This window comes from Symphodus melops (assembly GCF_947650265.1).
Source record: "Symphodus melops genome assembly, chromosome: 17".
Classification (NCBI taxonomy): domain Eukaryota; kingdom Metazoa; phylum Chordata; class Actinopteri; order Labriformes; family Labridae; genus Symphodus; species Symphodus melops.
In genome coordinates this window covers 18,190,097-18,209,083 of record NC_136707.1, presented here as the reverse complement: position 1 = coordinate 18,209,083, position 18,987 = coordinate 18,190,097, and the positions used below count along the sequence as shown (strand labels likewise).

Below are 18,987 nucleotides of genomic sequence, written 5' to 3'. Positions count from 1 at the left end.
GTCTGAAAGTATTATTGTTTCTTGTAATCCCTAAACTAGCATCTTTAATACCCAGATCCCGGGAGGTTAGCAGCATTTACCTTAGATATGTGTGCACCAAACACAGCCTTCATATTCAGACTCGTGTGTTCTGACAGCATGCCCTTGCAGGAGCTGTCAAGGGACGGACATGACAGGCCTGTAATGCTGATCCATTGTGGCCCTCCTGGGCTCTCACTCCCAGCTAATGACAGTTATCATGGCTCTCTACAGGCCAGCGCATCCCACTCTGCAATCTGCAGTCTTTCACAGAGAGCATGACTTAAGAACGATGGAGAGGATGTAAACTAGGGGAGGATGCTGCACCCTGCCGTGAATCATGTCATTTTGTTTCCTCTGCTGTCAACTGTACCAAAGAATGACATATGTGTCCACGTGTGCTTGTGTGCTGACAGAGTGCTTCATCCTCTTCATACATCCAACCTCCCCCTCTCCCCTTTGCTGCATGATGCTCCATGATCTGCTCTCCGATGTTATTCAACTGCCCTTTTTCACCTTTACTTTTTCCTTGAGAGTATCCTCTCCGTCTACTTCTGTCCTTACTCGTGGTCTCTTTGCTTTACATGCGGCCTGCAGCAGAGGCTTTCTGCAGCACTTTTCTTTCTCTCGAGTAAGAAGCCATCATCTCCTTCAGCGGCAGATCTAACTGGCCGAGCAAGTCTGCATCCCTAACCAAGACCTGCCTACATCACTGTCATCCATACGTTCACAAATTTCATACCGTCAGCGGCGTATCAATGTGAATGGAAGAAGTTACTTGTGTTGGTCACTTTACATATAGCAACCTCTGCCATCAGTGTGTGAACGGGTAGGTGTGATCTCCGCTGCAAAAACACATGTTCGTAGTTGTAAGCCCATAAGCGCCATACAGTACAAGCTTAAGTCCATTATTAAACTGGATGTATGATTTAAGTAGGCGAGCTAAATCCAGCTGCAGCTCAGCTGGCAACTAAACCATTCTCTCCAAATAGTTTGGAAACTCTTGATTAAAAAAAAAACAGTATTCCCATCCTCACCGGATCCATTATGCTGAATTTAAGAGGAAGCTTCTGTGGATAATATGACTCCTCGTCAAATCACTGAAGAGCCATTTTGAAGCTTATTTGATTGACTTTTCAGCCTGCCGAAGAGCGCAGAGTGTTGACCAACTGACTGGACTCTGAGAGACAAAGAACTAAGCCTTGAGAATAGTTGCTGAAATAACACCGTGACACCTTCAGTAAGATGAGCTAACAACTTGAGCCAGGAATCGATCCACAACGATTGTCCCGATGCCTTTTATATACACATACACAAAAGCAGAGTAGAATCAATATTAAGCTTGGTGTGTATGAAGGATAGCAGCTTTGTCAATTACCTAGCATTCTTAATTCAGCTGCTGTAAGCTGATTGTTTTCATCATTGTCGGGTTGTAAGCTGCACCTCTCATGCTTTGTGTTCCTTTAACTATAGCTGATAGGGCAGCTCGTTTATGGCAAACATCACGAATCACATGCAACTTTAACAATCTGAACACTGGAAAAAAAGCAAAACATGAAAAGTGAAGCAAATTTAGATGGATAAAAAAGACAAACTGTTCTGCTCCTGCAGCCCTCGGACTATCTTACCCCAAAGGTCACACTTCTTTCCTGTCTAAATACATCTTGTCAGCTGTACCCTCTTCAGGATTCATCTCATACATCACTGTTTGTTAGAGTGTGTGTGTTGTTATTGGGTGTCACTTGGTGTAGCCCATGCAGGCAGGGCAGATGGAGGAGCTTTTATGCCCCTGCAGCACTGTCCTGAATGTAAAGTGGGGTCAGAGAGATTTGGGTCTTTCTCTCTCTTCTGTTTTTCCTTCACATGTTGACACAATTGTTATGTGCACTGTTTACAGAGTGTTAGGGAAAGGTGTTGGAAAATGTTGTGTTGAAATGATTACAGCTGCTAGTCTCCTGCAGCGTACAGAAACATGACAGTGGTACAGATATACAATTCAATATATTCTGTGTGTAAAAATACAGATGCAATGATTATGCTATATGCAGCTGGTGCAAGTGATGCATTAGGGTACTTGCACTTTTTTTTTTTTTTAAATCGAATTCTGTCAGGGCTGAGATAGTTTCATGAAATAGACAAAACATGAGAGATAAAGGCCCAAAGAGGACACAGCAAGACATAGGAATGCCCAATCATGGAACCCATCACCTTTCCTCCCACACACACTGCTTTCCCCTTTTCATGTTACTGCCTCCATTAATGTATGTGTTCTGTTTACATCTTTTAGAAGCAGTATGCCTTCACATGTGACTAAGGCTTGTAGTTAAGAACAAAGTCAATTTAAAATAAACTGATTTTGACAAATTTGGCATCAGCAACAACCAGCTGCACTCACAAGCTTTTCAAACAGCAGCATAAGACGGTCAACATCAGAAAGAAAAATGCTGACATGAGCTAGCCACAAAACTAGCTTGTTTCCATCGTTCCATATTTGAGTGTCCTAACAGCGTAGAGCAGAGGTCTCCAGCAAAGGGCTCACGAGCTACCCACAGCTCGCAGGCCCTCAATAAGTAGCTCGCCTGTATTTTGAGCTGTAAGATTCGACACTGTCTACCGTTGTGGAAGGTAATTCCTGAAAATGTTAGGACTTTCCAGGCCCTGAATGTCCTGAAATAATCTAGATAATGTCAGGGGGTTATGTGTGATAGAGGTTTCTGTGTTTAAAACACTGCACTTATGCACACCCTACAAAACGTCCCACAGTTTCCCCTCACATTAATCCATGCTGCAGTGTTTTTAAAGCGCCATCTGGACATGTTTGCAAGTTGTTTGTGTTCCAGTATTGACTGAGTGTTCTCCATAATATTAAGTGTCTGACAAATGACATGTGCTGTTGATTGGATGGGACAACACTTCATCCAAACAGTGCTCCCTTAAACACTGCTTATATTGTATGTCCCTATTTGCACCCTATCTTGTGAGCATTAATAGCGGTTGAAACATATATCTTTTCCCTCCCTCTATCCTCGTCTCCCGCTCCCCCTCTCTCAGGATGATTTGATAGCAGTGGTGTGTTGCTTGGCAAGGTGCCCGCCCTGCAGCAGTGTCATTACTTGGTCTCTTGGTCAACAACATAAAAAGTGTGTATGTCTACAGTATATGTGCACTTGTGCATTTATAGCAAACATAATAGCAAATAAAGAGAGATTGAAGAAAGAAAGATGGACTTCAGGGGATGAAAAAAATAAAAAAAATTGGAAATTTCACGTATACATATTTAAGCTATATAGCTTTCTTTTCTGGTCTTTATCAAAGGATACAAAACTAGATTTGGTGCAGGATCGCAGCTATCAGTTTAAACTATGAGCTGATGCTCTCAGGTGCCACAACTAAAGTTATTCTGCAGCGAAGTTAAAAGCCTTGACTGAGCTGTGTGTGTGGGTGCATGTTCCTCTGCCCTTGTGTGAACATGAAACACATAGCTCAGCTCCGGCCTTGCTACGAGTGTGGGAGGCATTGTAATACGGCTCACTCTGCTTCAATGAATCCCTGTTTCCTCTCCGCAATCCTTCTTGCCCTGTTCCTCCCCTTCTTCCCCTACACGTGTCCTTTTCGAGCAGATTGTTGAATGCATGATGAGCTCTGTCGCGTAGCTAACCCAGCAGCTGTAATCCTGATGTTCAGCTGCTGCATCTGCACGCTACAGCTGCACAACTACAGAAAGCCTTACTTCACTGGTGCATGCTTTATTAATTATCTACCATGAACACACAGGGGGGTTTTGCTGCTTCCTCCTTTTGCATTCATTTCGTGGCATGTTTTGCGTCTGGAATTTTATAAACTCAGCAATGCTGGAATTGGACCAAACAATGCCACAATTACATATTGTATCGTATTTGTTTTGTATTGTTTATTCCTATTATAGATAAAATACGTATGATTAAATTGTGAATTTGTATCAGATCGAAATTGAATGTCAATGAATCATCCTTGAATCGGCTCGCAGCCCTGGATTATCAAATCGGATTGTCTTGAAAAGGAGAGATGCCCTGCTAAATGTGACATGAATTTATAGGTATTTTACCAATTGGGAAACCCAGGTTTTTTGACTCCCACAATGCCCACATTTTCTTTCGCTTTGGACCATGACATTCAATCAGTTTGTCCAACAGGTGACTTGTTCTCCCCAATAATAACCTCTTCTCTGGATCAGCAGTTTGGAATGCTAGCTTATCAGCTTAAGCCAGATACACATCCTACATCGCGGCCTGCCACATTCTTTATCGATGGGCCCTTGTTTGGCATCAGGGCTGATACATCAGCTGATACTGATATTCCAACCCTTATATCAGTACAAATCATACTATAAGGAAGCATTCCTTTTGGCCACAATAATGCACAGAGGGGGTGCTTGTCAGCAGGAAAGGTAGGCAAGAGCTTGGGGCCCCTGAGGGCTCAAAAAACAGCCCAAAATGAGTAACTTTAGCAATGACAGTAGGAAACCTCCCTATTGCTCGTGTGCCTTATTGCTGTGAAAATCAAAGTTTGTGAATTAAAGTCAACAGAGAAAAATAATGAGGAATTCTCGGTCTATCGGAAGAGGAGTAAGCGCTGCCTGGGCCCCCAGAAAATTTTAGAATTGCCAATGCAAATGCAAACGCAAAAGTTGCAATTACAGATTAGTAGAGATAAACTCATATGAACAACACAGTCACTCAAAATGAAACAGGACTTTTGGGAAACACACAGCGATGTCCTCCTCATTCATTCAGTGTCCTTTGGCCAACACATTTCTTCCCTCCCTTTGTCCCACTGCGTCCTCTCTTCATTCTCAGCCTGTGCTGTTGAGGTGGCAGGGTGACCCCAGTGCTCTCCCTTCCTCTCTGTAAGGACATTGCTTATCTCTGTCTCAAGTCCTGAGGACAGCTTTTTAATAAAGCGGGAAGATCCGGGCTTTAAGTGCTTTATTTACATTTTGCCGTGCAGCTGGTGTAGTAATGTGCTGCTTAAATATTTATGGAGGACTCAGGGCCGTTGCTCTCTCACAGTTTCATCAGGGAGAGAAAAAGAAAAAAGAAAAAGAAAGAGCAACAGTGGAGGATGAATTTCCAAATGTTGCTGTTGTGGAAATAAAAGTCACCGACTTTCTTTCTGGACAACCTTTAGACATACTGTAATGGTGGACTTGTTGAAGTTTGATGTGTAAGTTGTAGTTCAACAAACGCACATCGCAAAAAAAGCACTCTGACTCTTTCTGATTCATGTTGTTCCAAAGAAGCCTAACTAGAAATGTCATGGCGAGCAAACTGGTCTCGCGTTCAGTGGAAGACTGAGACTTTTATACCTTGGAGTGTGTCGGTGGCTTAATTGCAGATGAACAGCAGGTTTGCAGACTTGATTGGTGGCAAGGTGTGTGGATCTACACCCAGCTGCAGGTGAACACGCACACACAGGGTAGATTCGAATTGTCCCTCATATCCCCTTTCACTATCTTCTTTACCTCAACCCTGGGAAAAACACAACATGAGGTTATGGAAGAATGTTAGGAGAATTCATAAAGTAGAGGACTAAGGGAAAGGTGATGGCGTTGCTCTGACAATACGACCACATTTCCACTAGGCTACATAAATACGCGACGGCGGAAGTTAATGTTGTGGGTCAGCCGTGGTGAAACTACACATTTTCTATAAATTGACTACTAAAAGCACATCTAAAAAAACGTTCCCCTTTCCCTTCTTACCGGTGAAATAACCCTAATTACCAGAAGTTTGGAATTTCAATATTAGCAATATACAGAATCCTTGATATCCTATAACTTCACTGTGATTTCGTCTGTGGGTTTAAAATTCCTAAAAGATGTTCAAGACATATTGCTGAAATGGTAACTTACATTTTTCGGTCATTGTTACTTTTCGTGAACGGTCGGATTCGTGAGTTGCTTTCAAAAGAATTGTGGAATGCCATGATCTCATCCTCTTATCGGCTCCTATCATGGCCGCCACTTAGATGCTTCCGGATCATTTCACTCAGTTACGAACAATTCATTTATGGAACAAACAAGAAAACACACACAGAGAGGGAAAATAGACTGAAATAGATTCTCTGGTAATCTTAAACAACACATCCCACATGCATAGCACAACATCATCAGCATAGAGAGATTCAACATATTTTTCACAAAAACTAAAAATGTCCAGATCTGGGCTTTCAATTCAAAATATCTCCTATCTAAGTCTTGAAGAGAAAAGGTAGCAAGTTACATGATTCACTGTCAACTTTTGCTCCAAATGTTGAGGGACAAATGTTCCCTTTCCTACTACAGGAAACACATTAATTTACTTTCTCCAGACTTACTAAACACATGTATGGCGTGTTTACCAGTTTCCAAAATCCCTCCGTTATCTGTGGAAGAGTAAAAAGTTAGTCCAGTGTTCAATGCCTATGTTCACCATCTGCTTCATCAGAGACTGTAGAGGCTTGGCAGTTGGCAGCGAGCTCTGCCTGGGGCTGAATAATACTTCAGGGTAGAAAGCTCATCAAGATGAATGAGGTTTAGTGGTGGGGATGCGACCAGCCAACACTTTTTACCTCAAGGTCAACATTTAAATGTGTATCTACAATTTAATGCAAGACATATTTGTTTTATAAAGAAAAGGAGAAAGACAACGGGTCAACGTGGAAATCAAATAATTGTATCATGAATGCTGACTTTTATCATCTCCTACAGAAATTGGAACGTGTGCACGTTTATTTAATGTATCATGTGAGTCACATTACTCCCTGATTCAGCATGTGCCATCACATCCTCGTCAGTGTTTCTGGCACCGTCTTCCTTGTAGTCTTCCTCTCTTCTCTTCTTGTCCTCCTTCAGAAAAAAAAACAAAAAAACATCGACACACCACAGGTTTAGTAATACCCAAAGGTAATTTATATGCATTGAGTTGAAGAATGCATGCATACCTCCACTGAGTAAACAACAAAGTTATAAAATGCTTAAGCTCCTTTTGGAAATGAAGCATTTTAATTTGCTTCTTTGGGAATTGGGCTGTTAATTTAGCTATAATGGCATTGAGAAGGAATACATAGTTGGTAGAGTTTACATTTATTCTTTGCTGCTTTACCTGGATACTAAAGGGACTCATAGAAGCTGTTAATATGCATGTGTGAATGGAAGCATGATTTTAATTGTACTGCTTCACAGTGTCTCCTGTCGCCACTCACCCGAGCTGTGTGTTTTGCTATGTGGTGTCTTCAGACTGGGCACTGCTTGGTTCAGCATGTTAATCTCCTTTTCCACTTCACAGACACTTCCACATGCAAGCGCACACAAAACAACACACACACACACTTCCTAATCTAAGGAGACAGACCGGACTGCCAGTGTTTGAGGAATCAGCAAAACTGTATTCCTTCTAAGTGGGGAAATAAAAAAGGGGCACGAGGTTTACCGCACCATAAATGCCAATCAACTAATGTGTTCAGGCCAGCAAGGTTGTAACCATGGTGATGTGTTGGTTAGTCAGCATCCACACACACTCAGACATGCTGTAGTTTTTTAAATATTTTTTTTAACCAAGCTTTAAGTGAGGAACCTGTAGTCACAGTCCATGTCTGTATTCATCATCGGCCCATGTGTGCTTACAGGCTTTGTGTCCGTGACCTTGGGGTCAAGCTTTGGTTTGGAGCAGTGCTGTTTGGGCTGCAGGAGCTGTCAGGTTAGGAACAGTATGTTCCCCACAGCCAAATGGGTCAGGACCGCCGGATCTCAGTCAGTGAGCTGGAAAAATTTGTACACACAAGCGTTACACACATAATTTCCCAGTCGACCCAACAGGACGGGAGGGAAATGCTTGTTTTGTCCTCATAACGGTAGAACAATCAAAGGCCTTAGTTAGGACACATTTTGGGTGGGATCACACCAGGGACCTGGGCTGGGATCCGAGTATGCTTGAGCATAAATACTGTACTCATACCATGCTCGGGTACCGTGCCGACTCTGGTATCGGGTCTCGGCCACAATTCATGTGTACTCAAGTACGGGCTGCGTTAGATGTGAACACATCCGTGTTCAGACAAGGAAGTGAACCGCTTTATGATGTAATTGTAAACGACCACTGTCACTGAATAAACTGTTGCATCTGTGCAGCATGGGCTAGTTTTGCTGAACAGTAGATGTTCAGCATTGTAAGAGTGTCATCGTTGGCGTCTCAGAAATAATAGAGAAGTGTATGTGCACAGTCCAGTAGTGTGTACTCAGATACAGACAAGCAGGAGACTGGTGCTCACATGGGTAACTTTGTGACAGTTATTTCAAAAGGTGCCAGTATGTTGTGCTGCCAGATTGGTGTGTTTGACTTGTTAGGTTTAGTGTTGGTAAAAATGGAAGTAAGTTCAGAATATTCAGTTGGTATTCTTTGCATTAATATATTATTATGAGGAAAAACTTTGGAGTAAGAAGTTGTAAGACAAAGTAAAAGATGTTAATTTAAAAACATGGTAAAAAGTTAATTAAAACCCAAAATCTCTTTGACAATATGGAGTGATGCAGCTCATGGACATGCAACTCTTTGCCGCATGTCGTCCCCCTCCTCTCCTCCCACCACTTCCTGCCTTACTGACAGCAGGGTACCCATTTAAGTACCTAGAGAATCTTCTCCAAAAGTTTGAAGGGACTATCAAGACACAGAATTGACCCACAATTAGATGCAGCTCAAATTATTAAGGGAACAGTTCTCCGTTTTCTATCATCAAATACGACTTAAGGTCAGATATGAAGGATCACTGTAGAGCTCTCCTCATCGATTGCTCTCAGTAGAGGGATAATGCAGGCAGAGGTTAGATGGTGTAGAGAAATAATTGATTGACGGATGTTAAGTGCCTCTTTTGTTGTTTGAATACTACAGGTGTAAATGCTTGCTCACAGGGAATACTGTTGGTGTTAATGTGGGTGTGTTGTCCACAAAACAAATCATATTACTACAGAAGTGTAAAAAAAACCCCCCATTGTATTAAAGGTGGTATCATTTCGGGTGTAATTATGTTCAATTACCTTCATCATAGGGTATAGAATTACAACTATGTGTTTCTCTATCATATTCCCTCCAGCTCTCTCTTCGTCTTTCTCTCCTCCTGTCTCATGCGTTTCCCGCTCGCTCACTCTTTCAGCCCTCCTCTGTTATCTGTGTTGGCAGGAGGTTTGAATCTGTAAATGAGATTATGTGGAGGTGTTCCAAACTGTGACATCTGGCCCTCTGGCCTGTCTTTAGCTCCCAAAGACAATCTGACACACATATGCACAAGGAGATAATGCCAGATTACAGATAACTTGCAAAAAACCCCCCAAAAAAACACACATTGTGTTTTGCTGTCCGTTCTGGTCAAAACATACATTTATTTGATAAACTGTAAAGAAAGAATATTTAAATAGAACTTTCAAAAGATCTCATTGAGTGCACAGCGACTGTTCTTAAAGCTGTTACTTTATTTCCGATTGTACTTTGAATTTCAATCGTACTGTTGAGGGGGATTGTGCAGCACACTGCAGGAAGTAAAAAGACGATTATAGATCCACTGCTCGCATCTTTGTTGCTCACTGATGTTTATTATTGAGACAGAATTTGCGGCTACATAGACTTTACTGCTGCTTTATTAAATTATGATCCGGAGGGACTAATTGTGCTCGTGGCTGGTGCAAACTTTTAACCTCTATGACTAAGAGAGCATAATAACTCCTGTAATTAAGCCAGATGAATAGAAAGCAGAGGAGAATGAGGAGCGTCTTTCTTCAAGCTCCCAAATCAAAGTCACAACTCATCTGTGTGTGTGTGTGCAAATCACCTTTATCTCTATTTTGCCTTTAATTTCCTGTTTGAGTGCTGCAGTTTGCTATCTGATGCCAGTACGCCTCCACCCTTTAAAACCTGGAATTATCTTGATCTTGATGTTGCAGATGGAGCCCCGCTGAGCGAGCTGTCATGGCCTTCGTCCCTGGCGGTGGTGGCTGTCTCCTTCTCCGGCCTCTTCACCTTCGTCTTCCTCATGCTGGCCTGCCTCTGTTGCAAGAAGGGAGACATGGGCTTTAAGGTGAGCTCACTCCTGCTGCCCCCTGCTGGAAGTGGTGAGAGGTGAACATACTGAGCGAGCATCAAGATGAAGTCTATGACACAGGAAGGAGGGGGACGGAGCAAAGCGTTACTTCTGCAACCCAAAAAAAAATCACAAGTTTAAATTCTGATAAATTTGAAATGTGCATTATCTATCAAATAATTCAAGGCTCTGCAATGAGTATTTCTAAACTGCTGTTTAACTGTTTAACTTACAGATATAGCATTGCTAGAGTAGAGCTGTGTCGACAATGAGAATTCCTTTAAAATGTTTAGCAATGTCCTGATTTTTTTTCTACATGCCTCCTGAAGTTTGCCTTATTGTCTTCACTTTTAATTGCTTTCGCCCTACATTTGAACACTGATGGAAGAGGCTCCTGCCAATTTTATGCATTTTATCTAGATTTACAGACAAAATGAAGGAATAAAAAAAGCAAAGATAGAGGATGGGTGAACATTTAAAAAGCACACGGACAGATAAATACACTTTAAAAAAAGAAAAGGTAGGAGAGGAGGGCATCTGTTCTCTCTCAGTATGAATTCAATTATTTACGTTCTCCACTTGACCCATTGCCTCCAGTTTCTCATGAATTCCTCATCTCTCTTTCTCAGCCTATAAGTGATTCTTTTCATTTCTTTAATTTCTTCCACTGTGAACTGTGCATTACAGACGCTGATTGAAGATCCAGCTCATCCTGCCATTTGCTTTAAAGCAGTGTACATTGTATACCAATATTTCTCTCCTGATGGGAAGATACCTCAAATAATATAGGCTGGCTGTAACTGTTTTGTTAAATGTTGGTTAAGTTAGTTTTGAAAAAAACAAACAAAAAAAACAGTTTCAGTAGTTTATTAGTTTATTTTATTGCAGTTAAAATCATTTTCTTTCAGATTAGTTTTTGTTTAGTTCAGATTATTTCATCAGTTAATTTCTCTATGAGAAGTTAGCATCATCATTGTATCCACAATTCAGTATTGACCTACCCAGCTCCAAACTTTACATTTACTGTAAATGTAAGGTAATGTCTTTTTCCTCATTATATGCAAGTGCTGCAGCCAAAAGCCTTACCCAGCCTGCCACACATTGTCTTTGTGTCGCCTTTAGTTGGCAGCATGAGTCAGCCCTGCTGTGTCAAACATCAGCGCTGAACTGAAGCGGCTGATGAGGGCAACCACAGCCTGACACAGGCAGGGGGCATATGACGGGCGAGCGAGAGAGAGAGAGAGAGAGAGAGAGAGGGAGAGAGGAAGGGGAAACTCTCGTCGCTGTTCTTCTCCTTACGAGCTCCCCATTATTGAAAAGCTACTCATTCTGTGGTGTTAGCATCAAAACATGGTTTCATGTTTGTCACGCTTCTTAATGTTTCTAATTCTTCAAGCTGCAGGATGGAAAAATAACAACCCCGACTGAACGGCAAAGACTTCTGTTAAGATTACTTATGCAAATTTGACTCCACAATATTCCTCGCCCCCTTAATTCCTTGCATGAATCATGGGGGAACAGAATAATGTGCATCGAGTAAATGAAAACCATGTTTGACTTTTTGTTGGTGATTAGGGAGCCTCAGAAAGCAGAGGAGAGGGGGAACAGGAGAGAGCAGAGCAGCTTGTTTCTTATCTATGTATGTGGTAAGAGCGGGGTCTGTGCCTCTGCATTCACACTGAGCAGCTTGTGGTCGGTATAGATGCTGCAGGGATAACAGTGTCACTAATGAGCACAGCAAAGAAAGGCACCATTATCAACTTTAAGACTTTTGTGTTCGGTGCCCACATCTCCCTCCCGCGCCAGATCTCCTCTGCCTAATTACTTGAATCTGTACTTCTAAAACATGATGCAACGATAGGACGATAGTCCACTTCATTTTGTCACAATATACCATGGCTTCATCTTAAGCTCGTTTGACATATCGATAGGAAACTATTGATTTCTGCAGAGATATCGACACTATACAACAAAGCTGCCCTCAAAGCTGTTAGATTCAATATCTTATTTAGAGGACTCTTATGCAAGGAAGAAATACACATGTGCTAGTCACACCTACTCTGCTGTTCTAGCATAATATGTTATTGTACATTAAACGTTACTGTTAAATACAGCATTTTTGAGACCCTGCATATTACCTACTCCCTCTAAAATCACTGGAAAGAAATAGGACAGTCAGAGATCAGGGAGGGAGAGGGAGAGAGAGAGAGAGAAAGAGAGAGAGAGAGCCTCTGTACATGGGGTGTAGGCTAACTGATCCTCTCCTATATTGCTTTCTTATCGCCAACTTTCTTATTCAATATTTACTGTAGAAAATGTAAACATCAACATACACCTACCCTGTAGCAGCTGTTTCCAGCACATTAGAAATTCTGATCTTAAAATATTAGTCGTTTTCAGGGTAGGTCTTGTTTGCTTCAGTTGGTCATACAGAGATATCTCTATTAATTTCAGTCTGTTCCGTAACCAGAGAAAAGAATCCGTACAGGAGCTTTTAATGGATGTGAGTGTGTTCACCATCAGAGGCACACTTTGTCAAGAATTGAAAACTAAAACTGTGCCTTAATGGACACAATTTGTTCACTGTTATTACACAAAAGACATATACTGTAGGTATATGTCGTGCATTTTAACCTTCAAACTTTGAAGTGATCAGATCTCAGTCCCTGGCAGTGAACGGCACAGATTGGTTTCACAGTTTCTCACTCTCTTTCCCGTCTCTTTGGCACCAGCTCGTCACTCAACAGCTCACTTGTAAGGTGTGCGTTCGTGTGGGACCGCAAAAACCGCACCGCTGCGTCGTCCAAAAAAAGCTTCATTATTCCCCTCCATCTCTGTGCTCTTACTGGAGCGCGGAGTGTGAGGCCGGGTATTAAGTGCTTTCTAAACTGAAGGCTCTCTGGGGAGCTATGCAACGCTGACTCACAGCCAGGTGCTCGCTTTCACACTCGGCTCAGAGGAGAGTGGCAGATGGTTCTCCTGAATGAGAAGCACATTTGCACACATTCCTATATACACACACTAGTGTTTAAAGACACATGTAAATACACACAAACACACAAACAAAAAGCCATTTAGAGATTACATTAAAATCCAGCCTCTTGTGCACTTTCCTTCCTATCTTTCTTTTTCTTTTGCTCCTGCATTCTCATCACTTTGTCCTCCTTCCTTTACCTCTGTTGCTGCTGAAAGTGGAAGATAGGCTTGTTATGGGAAACAGAGAGCAGAGAAATGGATGGATGGAAGGCCACATGATTTGGCCCTTGTGAATGTAGCACTAATGCCAGCCTTGTGCAGCATTGTAAGCATAGCCACACATTGTTAACAAGATGGGTTTGAATTACTGATGCTACTTCATGTGAAGAGCACTTGAAGACAAGACAGGACTTTGACTCAAGGTGCTGCTATTTAACAAAAAAAAAAAAGCAACAACCTGATTTAAGAGGCTGCATTATTCAGTAAGAGGATGCACTGCTATTGAGATTGTGATCGCTTAGAGGCTCATGAGGAATTTGGCGCCCTCTTTGGACAAAAATCTCTAACTCTCTGAGCTGATCTGTTCCTGTACACATAGTTTATTCTCTTCCTGCTATTTTTTAATTTTCAAATGCATCATTTGTTGTAATTATTTGCAATGGAGAAGTTAAAAATACATTTGTGTGCTGTAAAACCTACCCTGCGGCAGTGGTTACAAGCATTAAATACAGCAATAAAGTGATTGTCAGTCTTGTTGCTGATGTTCTTGTTTGCTTTTGTTGGTCTAAAAAAAGGCATCACTAATTATTTCAGTCAGTTTTATAACCACTTAGAAACTCCTCACAGGGGCTTTACGTTTATTTAAGTTGGAATAAACCTTTTCAAATGACTTGTTTCATTATATTCTTACAGTTACTTTATGCTAGGTTATTAACAAAGGTTATTTATTACTGGTTCATCATCATTACTATCATTGTACAGAGAGTTACGTTATGTTTATGACATAACGTAATGTAATTATGTTACATTGACATTTGCCATGTTTTAAATGCTGTCTTAAACTGCTTTTAGAACAATCTAGTAAAAGGTGGATGGAGGCAGGCCTTAAGCCTCCTGGCAAACAACTGTAAAAACTCCAACTGTCAGTCATCTGAGCCACGCCCCTAAATGTGCAAATGTTTTTTAGAGATCTCAGTTTCAACATTTATTCACCCCTTGAACGGTGTGAACCTCGAAGGAAGTGAGTAGTAGAGACCAAATTTGTGTCATAAACCAGGCAGCAAATATTTTTGTTTCTGCTGTGAACAGAGATGGGTGTTTTAAAATGGAAGCTTAAAAGGATTTTTTGGCTTTTAAAACCAGCCTCAAGTGGACACCTGAGGAACTGCAGTTTTTTACACTTTCACATTTTTCATCACTGGAGGTTGGGGCTTAAATTAAAGTTGCTGTAGTTCATAATAAACACCTGGGACTCTATTATGAGCGTGTTTGTATGTGTGCGTGTGTGTGTGTGTGTGTGTGTGTGTGTAGGTGTGTGGGTCTGTGTGTGGGTGTGTGTGTGTGTGTGTGTGCCACAATTTCATGCTGTGTCCCGTTTAATATTGAAGATCATGTAGAAGAATGCATTTTTCTTGTATAGTTTAAAAGATTATGGGGCTACTATTAGAAGAAAACATCTTGTGGGAAACAACATAAAATGATGAAAAAAATCTTTTGTAAAGCATTTTATAGGAACTAAAGACATTGACTACATGTGAGTGAACAGTCAGTAGTTCTGACATGAGGACAATCTGTGACGGGGCTGCAATTTTAGTTCAAATCCGCTGGTTTTTTTTTAGGTGTAGAGTACAGCCACACACGTGCTATTAATAGTGTGTTTCTGCAGACACGTCTTCCTGGAATAAAGTGAATAGATTCTGAAAATATTTCCAGAAGGTACTGCAAACTCAAGCCACATAATTCACTTCTACTTCCAGCCCAGAGTGAGTAAAGCTGTAGACAAATATTTGAAGGACTAAGAGGAAAACACATAAATACAGAACAACCATGCCATAAAAAATGGAATATTCAGGAGTCTCATGGTCTCATATTGGCTAATTGGGCTGTTTACTCATAGAAATCTTGACTCAGCCTGACAATACTATGCTAATCTACCTTGTGATCTGCCTCATGCTGCAGATTATGCAATTTGTCTAATGCAATGTTAATATCCTTGTTTCCTGTGTATCCTCCACTTCTCTGCTGCGTTTATACTAGCATTTAAGCACAGAAAGTTGACCCCCTTTCTTGGTATTTAAAAACAAAATAATGTTTTTTTGGAAAGTGAAGACTGGTCAAAGTAGGAGCCTACATGTGGACAAAATGGAGGAGAAAGGAGAAAGCAAGTTTCTCTCTCAAACAATCACGTCTCCTACCTTCTGTTTTGTATGAAACGTCAATATTGGTTAAGTCTTTCAGCATACATTTGTCATATAGGGGTGTGGAGAGATAGAGTGCTACAACAATTAGGGTGCAAGGACACTGCAGTGGAGCAACGACAGATGGGTGCAGAAAGAAGGGTAGAGCAGAGGATGTGGAATGTGATAGGGTCACTGTTTACCGCTCCCTCTTCTCCTCATCCATATTATGAGAAGTGGGGAAGGAGTTTAAAGTTTACTGTACGGCCCAGTTTGTTCTTGTTCTCATTTGATTAGCAGTAGAACTATAGTTTAGAAACTGAACCACGTTGTCTTTTTACAATGCAACGCAAACGATGGGGCATTAGCAATACAAACGGATGTAGTGTTAAAAAGATAAGGAGTTACACGTATTTTGTACTTTTTTCTAACACTCAGTTTCAATGAATCATCTTTTTTTCAATTAAAAAAAACAAAACAAAACAACAAACCTTAAAGATTTTTTTTTGTGTAAAAGTAGGAATTTGAATATTGTTTCACTCACTGCTTTGAGGTTCAAAATGCTCTGTTCTGTTTTCTGCTCTTACGTAAATAACATGTACCATTGATAGTAAGGCAAGAACTGTCATTATAGTGTTGCTTTGTCCACCCTTTATATGGATCCCCCCTGCTGTGAGGGGCATGTGTGAACTGACAACACAGGAAGATTTCAGGGACAGGCTGAAGTTTTCTCAGAATTTTCAAGAGTGCATGTGTAAAAAGGGCTGTAGTGTGTATAGGGGGAAGGAAGTAAAGAAAGAAAGTCTTTGTGTATAAGCTCTGAACACATGCATAAGTGTGTTTCCCCCTACAGCGCCTTTGCAGTCACCCACACAATACACCCACACAATGTACATGACTTATGTATACGGCTAGGTGGGCGTGCCTCACTGCATTTGAGTGGCTTCACAGTTGCACTATTGTCTCTCACTACCGCAGAGGAGGACGGTTTGTAGGGAGCGGATGACTAATCCCAGCATGTTTCTTTGCACCAGGAGTTTGAAAACACCGAGGGAGAGGAGTACCAGGCGGATCTCTCCGCCCTGGCCTCGCCTTCCTCCCAGAATGGCCCCGAGGTCTACATCCTTCCCCTCACTGAGGTGTCCCTGCCTGTCTCCAGACAGCCTGGCAGATCCAGTAAGAAGCCACGCAACACACGTCATCATATTAATTATAGAAACACCTCCAAGTTAAACTGTCTTGAACTTTTAATGACCTGTTTTCAGTTGCTTTTTCATTTCTTCTTTTTTTTCTACTCCACCCTATTTTCTCTGTTCTTCTTTTTTTTTTTGCTGTGTTTCGCATCTCGAGAGTGAATTCCTGCCACAGTAAAGGTAGTCCATCTCTGGGCCATAGCACAAGCACACTATAAGCTACTGTAGTTTTGGCTCAAAAAGCATGTTCAATTTTTGAGCCTCCGTTGGAACAGATGTGGCCTCTTCGATCTTGCCTTACATATCCTTCTCTTGGTTCCCACACTCATAAGAGACAGACATCTGTCCATTGTGTAATGTATTTCGGACTGGCCTACTGCAGTGCTGAGATGCATGCTGTATGTTAAAACTTCAGCCCACAGCAGGAAAAGGAATCCGACCTAACCCTAGTGTTTATTACTGCATGAACATACTTTAGGCGCTCTGTGAGTGTTCCATAATACAATCTCAATCCCTTAAAAAAAAAACGTGTGCCTGTGATCTTGGGGCCCTCAGATGGCCCTGCATTAATATCTGACAAAATATGCAGTAGACATCTCTGCATGGGCTCAAAGATGCAGCTGCTTTCTCGGGTTCCGAGCTCTTTTAAAATGGACTGAGGCGAATTGGAAAACTATCCTGAGGTCTGATAAGACCGAATAGGACTTTTTTTCCTAGATGTCCACTTCTCCGGGCTAAAGAGGAGAGGCGCTTGTTTTTCTATGTGTATGGTTCAAAAAGTTGTTAAGGTTGTAAGGGTAGTGCGCATATAGCAACCTGCGAATTAGTAGGCAGCATACATTTAGAAGCATAGAAACAGGTTTTGGAGTATTATATGCTGCCAAACAGACAATTTAAGCATTGCTTATTTCAGCAAGACAATGCCAAACCACATTCCTGAGGTAGGAGAATGTCATTCATTCTCAACTCACTCAACTTTATTTATAAAGCATTTTAAAAAGCCGTAGCTGTGACAAAGTGCTGTACATACATGAAGAGCACAAACGTAAAACATAAAACGGAAACAACAGAAACATCAAACATTGTAGGGGCAGCAGCAGCAGGCGGCCAGCAACACACAGCAGCGCCATACGGAAGCCACCTTATTCTTTGCTGCCATCAAAATCCGAATGGGCAGAGCATTTAACAAAAACAGTGATGTTTGTCAAATTTGACATTTACTTGTACTGTAGCTCACATGAGCTATCTTTAGAAAATAAGCCTTTTATCTTGTGTCAATAAAATAATCAATGTGTTGCCTTGAGAGAGCAAAAAAGACTGTTTCCTTTCATGAGTTACAGAGATAAGAATACCATGCTGCATAGCTTACACTGACAGAGTTTTTACAATAAGCGAGGTGGCTTAAGCTGAAAATAGAAGAACAAGGTGTAAGCGTACTGATCAGTGCAACAAACTGTGATTTAATCCCTGCTCTATGAAGAGCACTTCCTGAGAATCATGGCAATAACCTTGAAGGCTGAAATCAAGTGTAATAATCAAACTGTAATTTCCTAGTTCTTAAGAGTGACTGTTTACTCCGAGAAAATCAACTGTTCCTTTCTGTTCTGCTCGTCTGGGGAATTCTGCTGTCTTTCTTTCACTGTAACAGCATTCGATAACAGTTTATCAAATGAAAGCATGATTCATCTTGAGATATCAAAATATCTAGCTGAACACCTTGAAGGAATTGTATTAAAAAGGTGAACGCACAGCTGTTCTTGGCTTCTGTATGAAGCTGGTATGATGTGTGTTGCTATTTTTGTCGAATCTTACATAACATCCAACATTCAGCACACGCTCAAAACATATTTTTTTAATTTGTTTTCTACATCCATGATCCTTCCCTGGCAACGTCACATCCTGTTTTTCTCCCATCAGGTCATTCTGCCTCAAACATAGCCTTTTAAAAATGTGTTTGTACTTGTACGTATTCTTTGTGTAAAACTCAGTGTGAGCCGGTTTGCGGGTGCTCTCTCCGCCTCTCCCTGCATGACTCACTGGCTGTCTGCGCAGCACTATGCTCGGCCAGAAGGGAGACGAGTTGGGGCTCAGCATCCTAGTATGCAAGCTTCAGCAATTGATTGGACGAGGCAGCCTCAGGCTGTCAGCCAATCGCTATCCTCCCCTCTCTCCTCCATAGCTACGGCCGTATGATTGGTCCAGGTGTTGCAGGGCGAGGAAGGGGTACATAACGAAAGCATGCCTGGGTTTTTTTTCACGGAGTCAGAGAGAGAATTGTACCTCATTATTCACTTTTTATGTAAACTAAAACCCGCTAT

General features: G+C 41.5%; 1 protein-coding gene across 1 annotated transcript in view; it reads left to right on the top strand.

Annotated features, from left to right (window-relative positions):
- The window catches only part of aatka (apoptosis-associated tyrosine kinase a), a 39,302-nt gene that overhangs the window by 6,606 nt on the left and 13,709 nt on the right, over positions 1-18,987 (top strand). The window contains exons 2-3 of the mRNA XM_079366896.1: positions 9,968-10,101; positions 16,511-16,652. Coding sequence (XP_079223022.1) covers positions 9,968-10,101; positions 16,511-16,652 — 276 coding nt within the window. The remainder of the gene's footprint in view (positions 1-9,967; positions 10,102-16,510; positions 16,653-18,987) is intronic.